The 17,695-nt window shown below is 45.1% G+C and overlaps 1 protein-coding gene across 2 annotated transcripts in view; it reads left to right on the top strand.

Moving 5' to 3' along the window:
• Positions 1 to 17,695, top strand: part of NSMF (NMDA receptor synaptonuclear signaling and neuronal migration factor) — a 45,787-nt gene that overhangs the window by 15,830 nt on the left and 12,262 nt on the right. Inside the window, exons 5-15 of one of the 2 annotated variants that reach the window (XM_001367292.4) lie at positions 903 to 908; positions 1,392 to 1,460; positions 3,757 to 3,809; positions 4,443 to 4,532; positions 5,748 to 5,872; positions 6,186 to 6,269; positions 15,591 to 15,624; positions 15,912 to 15,982; positions 16,211 to 16,290; positions 16,560 to 16,662; positions 17,155 to 17,230. In XM_001367292.4, the coding sequence (XP_001367329.1) occupies positions 903 to 908; positions 1,392 to 1,460; positions 3,757 to 3,809; positions 4,443 to 4,532; positions 5,748 to 5,872; positions 6,186 to 6,269; positions 15,591 to 15,624; positions 15,912 to 15,982; positions 16,211 to 16,290; positions 16,560 to 16,662; positions 17,155 to 17,230 (791 nt within the window). The remainder of the gene's footprint in view (positions 1 to 902; positions 909 to 1,391; positions 1,461 to 3,756; positions 3,810 to 4,442; positions 4,533 to 5,747; positions 5,873 to 6,185; positions 6,270 to 15,590; positions 15,625 to 15,911; positions 15,983 to 16,210; positions 16,291 to 16,559; positions 16,663 to 17,154; positions 17,231 to 17,695) is intronic. The other variant, XM_003339669.4, reaches the window with a different exon arrangement.

The raw sequence follows: 17,695 nt of genomic DNA on the forward strand, positions 1-17,695 counted from the left end.
TTGAGGCCCACCAATTTCTCCTTAGCTATCTTTTTCCAGACCCAAAATCAGCTTCCTTCAGGCTTTCTCCATGGGTATAAACCCTATGGCACTGGACTCTCTTGTTCCTATATAACCACAAGGCCCAAAACAAGCTCTTGTATAAAGAGTTCTCCCGCTCAGAGCTAGTCTTGCCTTTCTAAGTGCCACCCATACTCAATGGCCGGCAGAGGGTTAGTGTATGGGCCATTGGGGTACCCTTTTAAAAATGCCGCCCAGTAAGTGACAAGGCTGTAGGGGGTGGGGAGGAAGGGAAGCTTAGCGATTTAATTGAACAAATATGTTTAAGCACCTCCTATATGTTAGGTACTAGGAATAGAGTGATAAAAATAACACAGCTCTTACCTTCAAAAAGGCAGAAGGAAGAGGGGCAGTCACCTGCGCTGACAAGCATCGTACAGGAGAAATGTGGAGGCAAATGAGATATCCAGATGCAGTGCCCTCGAAGTATTTGAGAGGGAGAGGCTGATTTCAGCCAAGGAGGCCAGAGTAGCTGTGAGCCTTGAAACAGGGATGTCAGCCTGGCCTCTGCCATGTAGACCATTCCCGATATATGGGCCAGTTCTTGACAGAAACCTGAAAACCAATGGTTACCATGCTCTAGTGAGCCCTCGCCCTCTCCTTTCCTTGGGAGCAGAATCCTGGTACTTAGGTATCCCCGAGGAATTGGGGACAGCCCTTCTCCCCACTATTCCTCTCATCCTTTCACAGTGCACACCCAGCTTTTTCCTGGATGTTTCAAGTGAAGGGTCCCTGCTGCAGAGGAGAAGCTGAGGCCCAGGCTGGAGGCAGGCCACTGCAGCTATAGCTACTAACCATCTCTTCTCTTTCTTCCCTCCCTTCCTGCCTTCCTGTGGCTCCAGCATCTCGTAAGTAGATTTCCCCCCACTCTATGTCTGTAAGCATCTCCGATGGTTTCAGGTGTTCCTGGGGAGACCCCTTTCAGACTCTCCCATTTGCCTTCCCAAGGCTTGGATTGACCAGGCTGTCTTCAGTGGCGTTCCTAGGCTGGGCCCGGGGACCAGGTGTGCTTTAACTCTGTCCCTAAAGAGGAGGTGTGATGGAAGGGACTGAGAGCCCCCACCCTTGCAGCACCCAGGCCCTGCCAGGGACTGGACACCCCTTTCAGGCAGGCTCAGAGGCCAGAGGAGCAGGGAGCCCCGTTTTTGCTGCTTTGCCCAAGTTCCCAGGAACTCCCTCAAGTCCTGTGCACAGCTCCTTGCTCTCGCTCGGGCCTGCGCTGGTCCTCTCTACCTCTCGTTGTCCACTTTGCTGGGATACGTGCCTCCGTCTGTGTGCTGTCCGGCGTGTTGGGCGACCCTGGGGGTTAATGACGTGCCGTGGTTTCTCAGGGTGTTCAGGGGCTACGCTGAGAGGAAGCGCCGGAAACGAGAGAATGATTCCGCAGCCGTAATCCAGAGGTAGGGCCTGGCAGCCACAGCCAGCCCATGGTGTTCCCCCGTCCAGAGTCTTGTCTCCTGTCCGTGCTGTGGTCATGAGGGAGACAGGCAGGCCTAATGGAGTGGGGAGGATGGGGGCTGGCTCTAAGTCCCCTTTGGCTGGGCTCTGCCTCAGGAACTCCTCGATAGGCTGGTTGGGCAGAAAATCCACAGAAACCCTTCACAAAGATTCAGGGGATCTGTAGGATGGCCTAGGGCCGGAGGGGCCCGGGTGAGGCTACCTAAGTGACTAACAAGGCCTCACTTGTGACCTCAAGGTGACAATGAGACCCAGCTAGCTACGCAAAGACCTCCATCGATGTTTCCATAAGGATACCCTTCCCAAACCCAGATCTTGACTGGACAGTCCATTTCTGGACAGCCAGGCAGAACCACTTCTAGGGAAGAGCAAAGGCCCCAGACCATGACCTGGGAGGGACTCTCTTTACAGAAGTAATACAGACAGACTCCAGGTTACTCCTCAGACTGAATAACATCAACGAGTAGCCCAGCTCCTCCCCCACCCCCCATCCTCCTATCTTGACTCAAAACCAGAGCATTAGGAGCTAGTAGGAAAACAGACAGTCTGGCCTCCTTAACATTCTTGGAGGATAAACATCAGTGACCAGACTTGCTGCCTTTGTGGCCCTGGTGACCAGAGAAATGAGGACCCCCACATGGGCCGTTGCCTGATATAGCCAATGGTTTGCTATCCTTTTGTTAGGTACTCAAATGCTCTTGTGGTTGACAGGGTGATTTGAGGGGAACTGGGAATCGGAGCTTCCCAAGTAGAGGCCCACAGAGAAGTAGGGAGGGACTTGGGGATTGGCACACCAATAGCTAGATCCTAGAAATACCATCTAGGCTTCTGTTCATGGCCCTGAGGCTACAGACAGAAGAAAATCGACAGCGTCTTAGAGGGAGGTCAGGAGTGACTGACCTGATAGTTATCTGTGGACCCTTCTCCCTTAGTGGATTGCAGATGCCCTAGTGGAGGCCTCCAAGCACAGGAATCCCTCTCTCCCCACTCCCATCCTCCTTCCAGAGGAGCATACAAGTAGCCTTGATCCTTCCTTCTAAGATCCGGTTGCCTCCACTGCCCAGCCTGGGAGGAAGCAGTCCAGTTCCATGAACGCACAGGCATGGGACCTCCAAAACACCCATCCTCTGCTGCTTCTTATTGCCAGGACCCTAGAATCCTGCCTGCTTAGTCATTTGTCATTGACTTAATCGAAGCCTACCCAACCCTATCCTTGGGAACTCCTAGAATAGAAGGGAAAGTTACAGGGCACATGAAAGGTTTTGTACAGAACTCCAGATAATTAGGAAAAGGGTCAGAGGATGGACACAATCTCTGCACGACAGGAATTGAGAAGTAGAAGTGAGCTCTGTGGAGGAAGTGAAGTTCACCATTAGCCTGAAGAAAAATTAGGATCTGAATTCTCGGAAGGATAAAGGAGAACATTGATGGAAGCCAGAAGGAGGAAGTCTGGAACTGGCCTGTTTAGGAATCAAAGTTATTAACCTGAGGAAGTAAAGTGAAAGAAATCTGGCTAAGTAAAGCCCCGTCTACCTTGTGGAGAGCCTGGAATGCCAGGATAAAGTTTGTATTTGATCCTATGAACAAAGAGCAGCCACCAAAGGTTTTAAGCACAGAAGTGGCATAGAGAGGAAGCATGGGAAAGATTATTCTGGCAGTGCTTTAAGAGGGTCTGAAGGGGATACAGGTTGGAGACACTTCACTTACGGATGAACAGATGAGAGGGCATGAAGACCCAAGTGGCCATGTGGGAGATACTGTAAGGGAAGAATCTAAGGGGACACTTTGGTTTTGAGCCAGGGTGATTAGGGGTGGGGAGAATTAGTAGATCAGGAATAGGAAAATCATAAGGGAGAGATTATGTGGGAAGAAAGATGATGGGTACAATATTAGACTGTGTGTGGTGTCACCTACCATCCGTTCTGTGGTTCAACATGCTTTGGCTTGTCGTTTCCCCCATCCTGTGTCATGGCTCCCTTTGTCTTCCTCCCTTGGGCTACTAGAAATATTTGATGGATTGATAATAGATGGATTGGACAGGCAGACTGATAGATAATTATATGGATGGACAGACGGATGGATGGATGGATGATAAATGGACAGATTTTTTTGGTCAGGCCATGGAGTTTGGGTCAACCTCACCCCCCACCTCCTTACCCTTGGCCCCTGTTGTTCCAAAACTCTATCATTGGGCTTCCACCCTTATGGTCCCCTGGTTTCTGCTTCTCCTTCTGCCAGGAACTTCCGGAAGCATCTTCGAATGGTGGGCAGCCGGCGTGTGAAAGCCCAAAGTAAGGCTGGGGGAGGGGGTCAGTGGGGGTGGCATTCCCAAGATGGAGGTTAGCTTTCCCTCCAACATCCCAGACAGACAACCACCAGTTGGGGGGAGGCCACTGCCACTTGCTAATAAGCCTGGCTTGCCTGAGTATCCATGCTTTGCATGTTGCTTGCTGACAGACTAGCTAGGCAGTGAGTGCCACCCCCAGCCCAGGGGCATATAGGGCTCAGGCCCTGAAGGCCTACCCTGGAGAAGTAAAAGGAGTCTAGGGGAAGACAAAGACTTAATGGGTTAGTTTACCCCCCCCCCATCAAGCTGCTTCTGAGGCTGTTAGCAATTTCTCTGCTCCCACTCTTTCCTGGAACCCCTGAAACAGACATATCCCAGAACCTCAAGCCCACTTTCATGAAGTGTAAAGGTCTCAGTGGCTGAGACTATTGGAACCAAAAAATCAAGGCCCCAGGAGCTGCTAGGTTTGACTCTGGGGCCTGGAGTACCCTGTCCAGACGAAGGGAGGAAGTCAGGCACCCCGGGGGGCCCTGCCTTCCACCCAGGCACTGCCCAAAGTCCAGTGCTCTGCCTACCGTCTGGGCCACAGCTCCTGCTCTTGCTAATTCCCCCCTCCCCCATTTTGCTTCCACTGCAGCCTTTGCTGAGCGTCGAGAGCGGAGCTTCAGCCGGTCCTGGAGCGACCCCACCCCCATCAAAACCGACTCCTTCCACGACTCCCGAGACAGTAGGTTCCAGGCACTAGACCCCTGACAGGACAGACAGTGACCATCAGGCCCAGCCTGCCCTCTTCCCCCTCATTCTAAAGTATATGGGTGCAGAGATAGTGAAAGAGATAAAAAGGGGAGAAAGAAACAAAGACAGAGGGAGAAAGAGCAAGGAAGAGAGTCAGAGCAAGAAGGACCAAGTGATGGAGAGGAAAAGGAAGAAAGATGGGAAGAGGGAAAAGGATGAGATTAGAGCAGCGAAAACAAAAAACCAGCCTGCAGCTCCCCAGCTCAGTTTCAGAACTGTTGGACCATTTCTCTCTGTCCCTCCTTGACTGCTGGGAATCCTGTGCTTCTACTTCCCACCTACCTATCCTCGCCCTGGGATAATTCAAGGAAAGATCTGTGCCTGAGCCTTCAGGGCTCCTCCAGGTCCCCCATCACCTGGGAAGTCCTTTAGCCTGAAAAGCAGCAAGCATTCTCAAGCCACTAGGCCCCCTACTCGCAGCCCTGGTGCTCACCCCACTAAGCAACCATGGAGAAGCTGAGGACCACTTTCCTCACCGAGCAGGGGGATAGCCAAGCCAAGCTGGGCAGGGGCGAAGCCACTGCTGGGTTGGGTGGGGCTGCTGTGCGGGGCTGGGGCTAGGAAGCTCACTTTCATCTCATGCCAATGCTGCTTCTCCCAGCCATTGGGGGTCTTCAGGCTGCAGGGTTGCCCAACACTGAAAAGGGGCTAACCCAAGCAGGCAGGCCTTGAAGCTGTGAGCACACCCCGAGCGTGGGACTAGGGGATGCATTTGACACACCTGGGGTGTACGAGAAGCAGGATGTTATGGGAGAGGGAATGTAGGAGTGGGCAGGCTTGGCTCTAGTCCCCACTCTGCCAATGAATGACTTGCTAACATTGGGCAAGTGACTCCCTCTCTAGGCCTGTTTCTCCATGCAAAAAGTTGGTCTCGATGATCTCAGGACCTTCCAAACTATAATATTCTAGGATTCTATAGAAGGGTTGTCTCTCTTTCCCCATCTGTAGAATGGAAACATAACTGCCCCTCTCCAGGCCCCTTTGTGTATTGGGGGAGGGGGTTTGTGATAAGTGGTATGAGTGTTGGATACGGATTCAAATTCAGGACATCATCTTTGCTGGGGACAGGACTCACTCTAATACCCACTCCCAGTAAGGTTAGTATCTAGGAAGTGGTTGGACAGTACCCTTTTCCCCTCATTTCAAGGCCATGACCTCCAGAATTCCTGCTGCACCCTTGATGAGGACCTGGAAGATTTAGATTGGGAGACTGAGAAAGATCAGGAAGCTGCGGCATGTGACTTCGAGGACTTTGCCCCCCCCAAGGTCATGGTGAGACCCTAGATGCCCTTGGCCTCCCTCAGGTCTTCTGGCCTCCCCAGCATGATCATGCCCAGGGTCCCCTAGCAATTCCTTGGAACTTAGCACTAATGCCTGACTCCCCAATAGGATAGATTGTTTGCTCCAAGCCCTATAGAAGAGATGCTGTTGCCCAGTTCGTGATTTCCTCCAGCCAGTTGCCAAAGGAGTAGAGAAGCTGAGGGAGGGGAGGGGGTTATCTGGCAATAGAGCCCTTCCCATCTCCAGGGGACACACTTCTCCTTTGTGGGTTGGTCACTCCAACTATTCCTCTCTTGCTCCTCAGCTCATATCGTCCAAGGTTCCCAAAGCCGAGTATATCCCAACCATTATCCGCAGGGATGACCCATCCATCATCCCCATCCTCTATGTGAGTACTCTCTGCTCCCACAGTATTACTTCCTACCCACAATCCTTCAGTATTAGCTCCCTAGAGGGGAAGGGGTGGGAGGACTTTATTGTATTATATTTGGAGGACATGGAAAAACTTTCTTTGCTTATTTGTATTCTCTGATAGTCAACCTTTTATCCCTGTTTTCCATTTGGTTGGAGATCGGGGCACATAAATGTGTGGGATATAGCTCTGGGTCTTAGGTCCTAAAGTATCCATACTTGGACTTTTAAAGTTCTTCAGAATCCAGCCCTGTGCCTTTGGTCTCCATTAGCCTCCCAGGGGTCCCACTTATCTAAGGAACCTTTGCCTCCAACCCTAAATCCTAACTTGAAGCCCTAAAGTTACTAACACCTAAAACCTATCTGACTTCCTGGGCTTAGAGACCTGTCATCCTTGATCTCTAATCAATAGCCCCCCCTCTTTTGCTGCTACCATATCTTGAATCCTAGTTTCAGCCCCCACTTCTCTACCTTCAGTCCACAAAATATACTTTCCATGTTTTATTCACCAGAGAAAAGAGAATATACAAATTCAGAGATAAGGAAGGAATTTGTCAAAGGTCTGTTGTCATCTCTGGGTGTATCTGAGACATGACAGAGAGACCACTAAAATTTGTAAAACCCAAAGAACCCTGACCAGTGAGGCTAACCCATCCTGATGATTCATATTGGAACAAATTATCTTTGGATTTTCTGTTTTAAAATTGGCCATTTCATTAGCCACCAGATCATGAGTTCTAAGCTAGAAGGGACCTCTGAGGTCCAACAAGGTATAGTCCAATCCCCTTATTTTGCAGGTGAGGAAATTAAAGCCAGATAGGTTAAATGATTTGTCATCTGTCATAAATCATAAGTGGAAGAACTGTGATTCAAGACGAGGAAGTATCTGAGGCCACATTGAACCCAGGACCTCCCATCTTTAGGCCTGGCTCTCAACCCACTGAGCCATCTAGCTACCCCCTAAGATAAAGATTTTTTTTTGTTCTATACACTATAGGGAGCCACCAAGGATTGGAGAGTGGCAGAGCATGATCTAATTTTTGTTTTAGATCAGTTTGACAGCACTGAACATGTTTGCAAAATGAATTTGAGAGAAAAGAACTAGAGGGAGGGAGGCCAGTTAGGAGGTTATTGAAGTAGTTTAAGTGAGAGGTAACAAAGGCCTGAACTAATGTGGAGGCTGTGTGAGTATAAGGGAAGGATGAAAAGGAAACCAAAAGATTATTGAGGTAAATTTAGCAAGTCAGCATCTAACTGAATTTGGATATGGGGATGAAGAAGAGAGAAAAGTCAAGGATAACTCCAACCTTGTATATGTGGGTAACCTGACGAGTAGTATGCCATCATCAGGAACAGCAAAATATCAAGGAATGATGGTTTTGTGGGTAGGGATTTAATTTTGTACAAATCATCTATAAAATAATGGAGTTAGACTAGGTGACCTCTGGGGTCCCTTCCAAACTCTTGATCTATAATCTTCTGTTGAGTTCATAGGCTTATAAATTCATCAATCTAGACCAGTGATGGTGAACCTTTTAAAGATGGAGTGCCAGGCCCTGCCCCCACACCTGATCCCTCAGACCAAGTGTCATGCCTTCCCTTACCCCACACAGGGGAGGGAGGAAGTGCTCCCATTGGGCTGCTGGGTGGAGGGTTGGGTGAAATGAGAAATGTCTTCAGCAAGTGTAGAGAGGGGGAAGGGAGTGCCCTGAGCTCTCTGCTCCCCTCCAGCTCTGCCACCTGTAAGCTGCCCACCTTCCCCCCCATGCATTCCCATTAGTTGCTGGGCATAGGGACGGGGGAGAAGAGGATAGGAGCAGCTCCACCCCAGTCCCTCTGCCTTTCTAGTAACAAACTCTTGGGGGTTGGGGAGGGAAGCCACATGTCCAAAGAGAGCTCTCTTTGTGCTACCTTTGGCACCTGTGCCATAGGTTTGCCATCACTGATCTAGACAGTTGGTCTCATAGTGAATCATACTTCAAGTCTCATAAAGCAGACTTTTGGTACAGTGTCATCTCAATGTGCAGCTCAATTATATCATTAGAAGTCATCCAGGGGGCATTTGGATAGCTCAGTGGATTGAGAGCCAGGCCTAGAGATGGGAGGTCCTGGGTTCAAATGTGGCCTCAAACACTTCCTAGCTGAGTGACCCTGGGAAAGTCACTTAACCCCCATTGCCTAGCCCTTACCACTCTTCTGCCTTGGAACCAATACACAGTATTGATTATAAGACAGAAAGTAAGGAATAAAAAAAAAAAGTCATCCAGACCAACCCCCATCATTTTACAAATGCAGAAACTAAGGCTCCAAGAAGTGGAATGATTTGCTCAAGGTCACAGTGGTAAAGCTAGAATTTGAATGCAGGTACTCTGGCTCCAAATCCATTACCCTTCCTAATGGATCATGTAGCCTGTTGCTTAAGTTGGAGATGCAATGAGATGGGCAGGTGGAGTTGAAGGAAGTTAATTTCATAGGACTAAAGTTCAGGAAAGAGATTATTAGAGTTAAATATATTGATTGGGGAATTGTCTGAATAAAGATGAAAATTGAACCCATGGGAGCTAAATAGATTATAGAGAAAGTGGAGGAAGAGAAGAAAGGTCAATACAGAATCTAACATGGATACACAGAACTTATTCACCAACAAAGATTTTTAAGAGTTGCTTAACAAAGGTAGAAGGGCAGTTAGGTGGCACCATGGATAGAGTGCTTGACCTGAAGCTAGGAAGACTCATCTTCCTGAGTCTTGGCCTCAGACACTAACTGTGACCCTGAGCAAGTCACTTAACCTTATTTGAGTCAGTTTCCTCATCTGAAAAAAGCTGGAGAAAGAAATAGCAAACCACTCCAATATCTTTACCAAGAAAACCCCAAATGAGTCACAAATTGTTGAACGTGACTGAAAATGACTGAACAACCACAACTAAAGATGGAAACAAAGATATAGCAAAGAACAAAAAAAGTGACCAAATTCTGTACAAATAATAGCTGAAGTACTGATGCCCAGAATGAGGCTCTCTGAAGTAGCTAAAAAATTTGCTTGCTAACTTAGTTAGGCACAAGAGGAAATCAGTGAGGGGGCAGCTGGGTGGCTCAGTTTATAGAGCCAGACTAGAGACAGGAGGTCCTGGGTTCACATCTAGCCTCAGACACTTCCTACAACCCTGGGCAAATCATTTAACCCCCACTGTCTAGCTAGCCCCTTAATGCTAAATTGATACTGAAATAGAAAGTAAGGGTTTAAAAAAAAAAGTAGCAAGACTAATGCACCAATTGGATGATAATGGATGGTAGAGGGTTTTTTTTACTTCTATTTTAATGACTGACAATAAACTAAAAAGTTACTATAGAATTGAAGACCAAGAGAAATGACAGGGTCTGAGAGCAACTAGCAACCTTCAACATATTCATGTTCTATTACCTGAGGGTACTCAGAGAACTCATAGACGGGATTTCAAAGATCTCTGGAATACCCTGGTGAACTAAAAACTTCCATTGAACTGGAGATGAGCAAATGTCCTGGGTTCCAAAAGGATGATAGAGGTTGTTATTCATAATTTATGGGACAGTGGATTTGATGTCAATTCTTAGCAATATTTTAGAATGTCATTTAGAAAGGCAAAGAGTGATCATGGACCAGTGTGTTTTCATCAGGACAGATTTGGGGGGTGGCTAGGTGGCTAAATGGATAAAGAGCCAGGCCTAGAGATGGGAGGTTCTGGGTTCAAATGTGGCCTCAGACACTTCCTGTGTGACCCTGGGCAAGTCATTTAACTCCTATTGCCTAACCTTTACCACTCTTTTGCCTTTGAACTAATACACAATATTGATTCAAAGATGGAAGATAAGGGCTTAAAAAAAAAGGCATGTCTTGCCAAATGACCTTCCTGTCTCTTTCTTTCCTTCTTTCTTTTCTTCCTTCTCTCCTTTTTCTTCTTTCTTGCCTTCCTTCCTTCCTTCCTTCCTCCCTCCCTTCCTTCTTTCCTCTCTCCCTCTCTCCCTCCCCCCTTTCTTTCTTTCTTCACAGGCAAGAAAAATTAACCAAATTTAATCAGATTAAATTTATAAAGATAGATATAAAGTCCTGTACTTGGGTTAAAATTTTAATTGCGCAAATATAGGATGGTAAAATTTGGCTAGACACCATTCATGTGAGTTTTAGTGAAGTGAAAGCTCAACATGAATCAGTCAATAGTGGATATACCAGCCAAAAAAAAAAAAAAGGCTGATGTTATCTCAAGCTGCAATTAAAAGAACCACATGCCCAGGGTGAATGAGATGGTCTTATTAGAGGCTAAGCCTGTGGCCATCTGACCTAGACAGATCACATCTGGACAATTAGTTTATTTCAGCATTTACAAAGTATAGCATATCTAAGGTGGGAAATGAGTGTGGTAAAGGGACTGGAAGCCCTGTCAGAAGAGAATCATTTAAAGCAGTGGTTCCTAACCTGGAGGCTATTGATAGATTTCCAGAGGGGTCTGTGAATTTTTAAAAAATATTTTGACAATTATATTTTAATATAATTATTTCCCCCCATAATCCTACACATTTTCTCTTTCCTGTTTAAAAGCATTCCTGCTGTTGACAGAAATCATCACTCTTCTGCACTGTTGATGGGCTTTTAAAATTGTTTCAATCGAATCACACTGATAATGAAACTCTAAACTTATTTCCTTTAATGACCAGCCCAGAGTTCATTGCAAAGCCAATGTGGAAGTCTTGTTCTAAGAATTGTTCCAAGAAGGGGTTCAGAGGCTTGTTCTGAGAATTATTCTGATAAGGTGGTCACAGACCTCACCAGACTAGTGGGGGTGAGAGATGGTATTACATGAAAAGGTTAAGAACTCCAGAGTTAAAAGAATTGAGATGCTTGATCTGTAGCAGAAAAGACTTGGGTGGGGTGGATGATACAATAGTTGTCTTCAGTATTCGAAGGGCTTCCTTCAGAAGGGGGGATTGAGGTTGGTTTTTTGCCTAGCCCTGAATTAGGAGTCCTGAGTAAGGCAGTTGTCATCTAAATATAAAGACAATTAGAACTCTTCAAAAGTGCTACTTTAGGAAGTTTTGGGTTCTGCTTCACTAGAAGTCTTCCATTGGAGGCTGAAGGACCACTTATCAAGAACATTTCTGAGATTCTATGGGAATGGAGCATAGGGGTAATTGAAAACCCTCTTTTGCCCAAGTAATTGGGTCCATGCCCAACTCTCTCATGAACTTGGTCCAGAGAATGGCAATTTCCTTCTAGTCCAATATCCATCCTGATCAGACTCTCACCTACATGAACAACTTGGATAACTCCTGATTGCATGGTTGGTTTGGGGCTCTCTAGCCATTACACCTTTCTAATTATTGATTCCTGAACCTTCCTTCCTGCCACCAAGGGAAAACAGCAACCAGTAGATGCAACAGAAGTGATGAGATAACAAGAATGAATAATTCAGCTTGACACCCATCTCCCCCAAGTTCCCAAGAGGCAAACCTTTTCCTTGGTTTCCTCATTTCTAAAATGAGGATGATAATTTTTACTCACTCCACTTCACAGAGTTGTTGCTGACTCCACAGCATCTCAGCTCAGGAAGAAGTTGGTAGCAAATTTAGAGGGTTTAAAACAGGATCAGACCTCTCCTAGTCCAATGGTTTTTCACCTTTGTTGAGTAAGTGGACCCCTCTGGCAGACTGTGGAAGCTACAGAACCCCTTCACACAATCGTGTTGCTGGACAGTGCAGTGAATAGAACACTGGGCCTAGACAGGAAGACCTGAATTCAAATCCAGCTTCAGATGCTTACTAGCTGTATGATAAAGGGCAAGTCACTTAAATTCTGAATGCCTCCATTTCTCTATCTGTTAAATGGGATAATAATAATTCCTACCTCAGAAGGTTGTGAGAATCAAATGAGATAATAGTTGTGACATGCTTAGCACAGTGCCTGGCACATAGTAAATGCTATTTAATAAATGTTAGCTATTATTATTAATGTTGGTTTTCTTTTACTTTATAATTGAATCTATCCATGGTTCATAATAGATTATAGGTTAAGAACTTGTTGTGGTTCAACACCCCTCATTTTACAGATGAGGGAGATATAGCCAGGGGCACACAGGTAAATAGAAGAACCAGAAGTTAATTGTGAATCCTCAGGTTCCAGATTCAGAGCTCTTTCTTTCCTCCTCTAGCATCCTGCCTCATCTTCAGCATTTATATAGCACCTGCTATGAGATGGGCACTGTGCTTTACAAATATTATCTAATTTGGTTTTATCCTTATAATAACCCTTCAAGATAAGTGCTATTATTATTCCCACTTTATAGTTGAGGAAACTAGGCAGACAGAAGTTAAATGGCTTGTCCAGGGTCATATGGCTAATATCTAACACCACATTTACACTCAAGGCTTTTTGACTCCAAGTCTAACACTATCCACTGTACCACCTAGCTCCCACAATAAACATCAATTAATCAATCAATAAGCATTTTTTAATTAAATAGCTACTGTATGTCACGCACTGTTCCAGGCTTTGGAGATACAAAGAATAAAGTAATCTCAACTCTCAAGGAATTTATTTTCTAATGGAATAGACTAAAAGCACACATGTATATATAAAGATACATCATGCATATATATATATAAATGTAAATTATATGCAGAATAAATATAAATAGAATAAACACAAAATAGTTGAAGACAAGGCAGTTATGGAAGGAGGACACCAACAACTGGGAAATCAGGAAAGGTTCCCTGAAGAAGGTGAAGCTTAAGCTGTTTTTTTTTCCTTTAATATGCTTATTTTTTTACATAGAATTTAATCCCCAGTGTCTCAGCTCCTCCCCCTCCTCCTTGCACCATAGAAGGCATCACCCAACAAAAAATATATATACATATATGTATATATATATATAAAAAAAATTATGTCTCTCATGTTTCTATTTGTCAGTTCTTAGTCCAGAGGGAACTTCATAAGTCATCATTCTTCAAATATTCTGTAATGGTACATAATATTCTTTTGGTTCTATTTGTTTCACGCTTCATTATTTCATATAGGTCTTTCCAAGTTTTAAATAAATTAACCTGCTCATTGTTTCTTATGGCACAGTAGAATTCCATCACAATCATATACCACAATTTGTTTGGCCATTATTGAATTTATTGAGTTTTGAAAGAAGAGAGGGATCCTATGAGATAGGGGTGAAAAGAAAATTTATTCCAGGCATGGGGGACAGCCATGCACAAGAATGTAGATGGGAAATAAAGTCTTATGAGTAAAGGACGGAGGCTAGTTTGGCTAGATCACACTATGCAAGAGGGAGAGCAATGTCCAATGAATTTGGAAAAATAAATCGGGGCCAGGTTGTGAAAAGCTAAATTAAGGAGTTTATATTTGATCCAAGAAGCAGTAGGGAGCCACTGAAGTTTATTGAGTAGGGGAGTGAAATGGTCAGATCTGTGCTTTGAGGAAAATCACATTGATAGCTGTGTGTAGAATGGACTGGAGTAGGAAGAAATTTGAGGGAAGGAGGCCAATTAGGTTATTATCACAAATTAGCATGGAGTGATGAAGGCTTGAACTAAAGTGGTAATTGTAAGAGTGGAGAAAAGGAGGCAGATGTGAGAAATGTCATGAAGGTAGAAATGATAAGATTTGGCAACTGATATAATTCATTAGATGAGAGAGTGAGAAGTGGATAAGCACCTGTTTCATAAAGAACTCTCCATTTTGTCCCCTGGTGCTTCACTTTGTCATGGAGGTACTCCTGAGTTCTAGGAGGCTCAGCCTATGAGAGTCAGGCTTTGTTGGTGCAGAAAGACTTCCCACAGTGGCTCTGCAATAGACTAAGAGCTGGTCATTTGAGGAAACAAATGCAGAGAATTTCTTTGTTAGAGTAATTCAATTACAGCAATTTTAAAAAGTTACTCTAAGGTGCAGAAGAATGGTACCTTCTGCTAATCACAGGAATACACACACTGATGAAATCACAGTCCTTTGAAATGGAGTAAGTACTTGATTTGGAGTCAGAGAGTACTTAAGTTTGTTTGAATCCCAACTGGCATTGTGTGACTTTGGGCAGCAATTCATTTAACCTCTCAGCCTCAAGAATTCCTCATCTATTAAAAAAAGGGGGGGTTGGACTAAATGGCCTCAAAGGTAAGTTCCCTACAGCTAAGAATTGTAAAAGGGAATTCTTTTTTTTTCTTTTTTCCTCTTTATTTATTTTTTTTAATATTTTATTTGATCATTTCCAAGCATTATTCATTAAAGACATAGATCATTTTCTTTTCCTCCCCCCACCCCCCCATAGCCGACACTTAAATCCACTGGGCATTACATGTTTTCTTGATTTGAACCCATTGCTATGTTGATAATATTTGCATTAGAGTGTTCATTTAGAGTCTCTCCTCTGTCATGTCCCCTCAACCGCTGTATTCAGGCAGTTGCTTTTCCTCGGTATTTCCACTCCCATAGTTTATCCTTTGCTTATGAATAGTGTTTTTTTCTCCTAGATCCCTGCAAATTGTTCAGGGACATTACACTGCCACTAATGGAGAAGTCCATTACGTTCGATTAGTAAAAGGGAATTCTTAATCCCTTTCTTCTAATTTAACTGGGGACCTGGAGGTCCTTTTACCATAGAGATGTGTAAATATATACCAGCCCAAAGTGAAAGGAAGTAGAAACCAGAGAGACAGGAAGTGAAGTAAGAAGGGAATATAAAAGGCCAACACAAGGACTGAGAGGGGCTTTTTGACCTTTTTGGGGGTTGGGAGGGTTTGGGTCTTTGGGTGTTGGTTCCTGGTAGTATGTGTGTTGGTGATTAGTTAGTGGTTGAGAGATAGATAAATATATTGATTCTACCTGGTGAGCTGAGTTGAAGGGTGATCAGCTGGACTTTCCCTAACTGCAGTTATAGGCAGTTGTAGGGTAGTTAGTTAGACAATTTCTCTCTTTCCTATATTTCCTTCCTTTTACTATATTCTCATTAAAACTAAAATTGTTAAAAGCTGCTCTTTTATTTTGTCAAACTCCTAAATTAACCGTTACAGAATTCATGTTATGATCCTATGATTAGATGACTTCTAAGGTTCCATCTAGTTATAAATCTGTGATCTTGTGAGGAACTGAATTATAGTTTACAAGACATTGTACTGGGTGCCAGGGAAGATACAGAGCTTGGATTACACAGGTTCCCTACACTTTAGGAATTCACAGTCCAGCAAAAGGATAAAGAACAAACACAGACAGCTAGATACACAATGTTACTGGGGTAGGATTAACTCTGTCTCTTTCTTTTCTTTCCAGGACCATGAGCATGCGACCTTTGAAGACATCCTGGGTATGACTATATTCTCCCCTGCTCTATCCAAGAAGGAATCTAGGGATCAGAACCTGTCTCTTCCCCCTAGCAAAGAGGGGACCCTAGAGTCCAGTACTTTGCTCCTCTCCCTAGAAGAGGTCTCAAGGGTCCAAAAATGCCGAGACTGTCCCTATCCCTTTACTGGCTAGTCAGAAGGAGCCTATATGACCTCCCACTGGAAGTGGGAAACTGGGAAGGGGAAGAGAACATGGGCCTTGGGGAGGCTGCAAGATGGAAGTCAAGTCAGAATTTCTTTTCTTCTTCAGAGGAGATTGAGAAGAAGCTGAATATTTACCACAAAGGATCTAAGATCTGGAAAATGCTCATCTTCTGTCAGGTACTTATCTCTGTCCATCCATGTTCCCATGTGTGAGAACCCCTCCTGGGCATGTCTGTATGAGGGATGCCATGTGTTTGTATCTAGGTATGTCTAGATATGTCTGTGTGTGTTGAATTGGGGTTGGTGTGAGAGCCACTCCTAATCCTTGGAGGATCTGGGCTATGTCCAGGGCTCTAAAATCAGTGTCATTGATGTCCTTCCATCCCTGCCCCCTGCCCCCTACAGGGCGGCCCAGGTCACCTCTACCTACTCAAGAACAAAGTAGCCACATTTGCCAAAGTGGAAAAGGAAGAGGATATGATTCAGTGAGTGTGGCTCAGCCACCCCATCTTTCCCATATTCCCCCATGAACCTTTTCACACAAACCAGCTGAGTATAACCCAGGCCCCCTCCCTACTCTATCCCTTCCCTCATCCTTTACCCTTTTGCAATTCTTGTAAACTATACTACCCATATCCCTATGACTGGTCCCTATGACAAGGGCTCTCCATTAGCAAGTGGAGGGAGACCAGAACTCTGAGCTGGGAGCCCAGCCTCCTGGATTCAGAGACAAGCTTTCTTTCCCTGGTGGCAGCTTCTGGAAGCGCCTGAGTCGTCTGATGAGCAAAGTGAACCCTGAGCCAAATGTTATCCACATCATGGGCTGTTACATCCTAGGGAACCCCAATGGGGAAAAGGTGAGATTTTACCCTTCTACCAGTAATCTTGATCCCTAACCCCAGACCATAGTGATATCTTCCCACCAAATAATCCTAATAGGAAAAGGTGAGGATCCCTCTACTTCCAAACTTAAAGACCTTCCTATTCCTGGAGCTGACTGTGCCCCAGGGAGAACCCAAATAAGAGGCTGTCTCCTAGAGTAGCTAGGTAGCTCAAGGGGATAAAAACACAAGCTGACCTAAATATGGGAGGTCATGGACTCAAGTCTGGCCTTAGATGTTTCTTAGCTGTGTGACCCTGGGCAAGTAACTTAACCCCAATTTCCTAGCCTGTACTACTCTTCTGCCTTGGAACTGATGCTTAGTATCCATTCTAAGATAGAAGGTAATTTTTTTAAATTAAAAAAAGAGATTGTCTCTTGGGTCTGGAATATGGAATGGGCTAACAGATTTTCCTGGACCCTACAATCAAGACAACACACTCAGGGCCCCTTTTCTTTTTCCTTATAGCTGTTTCAGAATCTCAAGACACTCATGATGCCCAACAGGGTGACCTTTGAGTCTCCTCTGGAGTTATCAGCACAAGGTAAGATCCCAGAATAATTCTAGCCCTGCTCAAAGTCAGGCGGTAAGTTATTGGGGGGGGGGGGATAGAGACCAGGTTGACAGAGTTAGGATTCCCTGACACCAAGACTACTCATTGGCCCTTGGGATGAAAAGAGGGTCCTGCTTCTCAAGGCACCTTTTCAGCACCATCTTTGTTTCTAACTAACATTATCTACTACCTTACTTGCCTCATGTCACCAGTTCTAAAGTTCAGAGGGACTTGGATAGACCTGAAACGATAATTAAGTTGGAATAACTGGGCCTTTCTCTAGGGTACCCACATCCATGAGGCAGGAATACTGTGTGGCAGACCTCCATCCTGCCATCCCCACAACTTCTGGTCTTCTGTCCGCCCCATGTTGCATCATAGGAGCAAGCAACTCCTTCACTTAGTCCAGGTCATAAACCCCAGAGTCATGTCACTGCAATACCCTTCTCCTCTGCC

The sequence above is a fragment of the Monodelphis domestica genome, chromosome 1 (assembly GCF_027887165.1).
Source record: "Monodelphis domestica isolate mMonDom1 chromosome 1, mMonDom1.pri, whole genome shotgun sequence".
NCBI lineage: Eukaryota > Metazoa > Chordata > Mammalia > Didelphimorphia > Didelphidae > Monodelphis > Monodelphis domestica.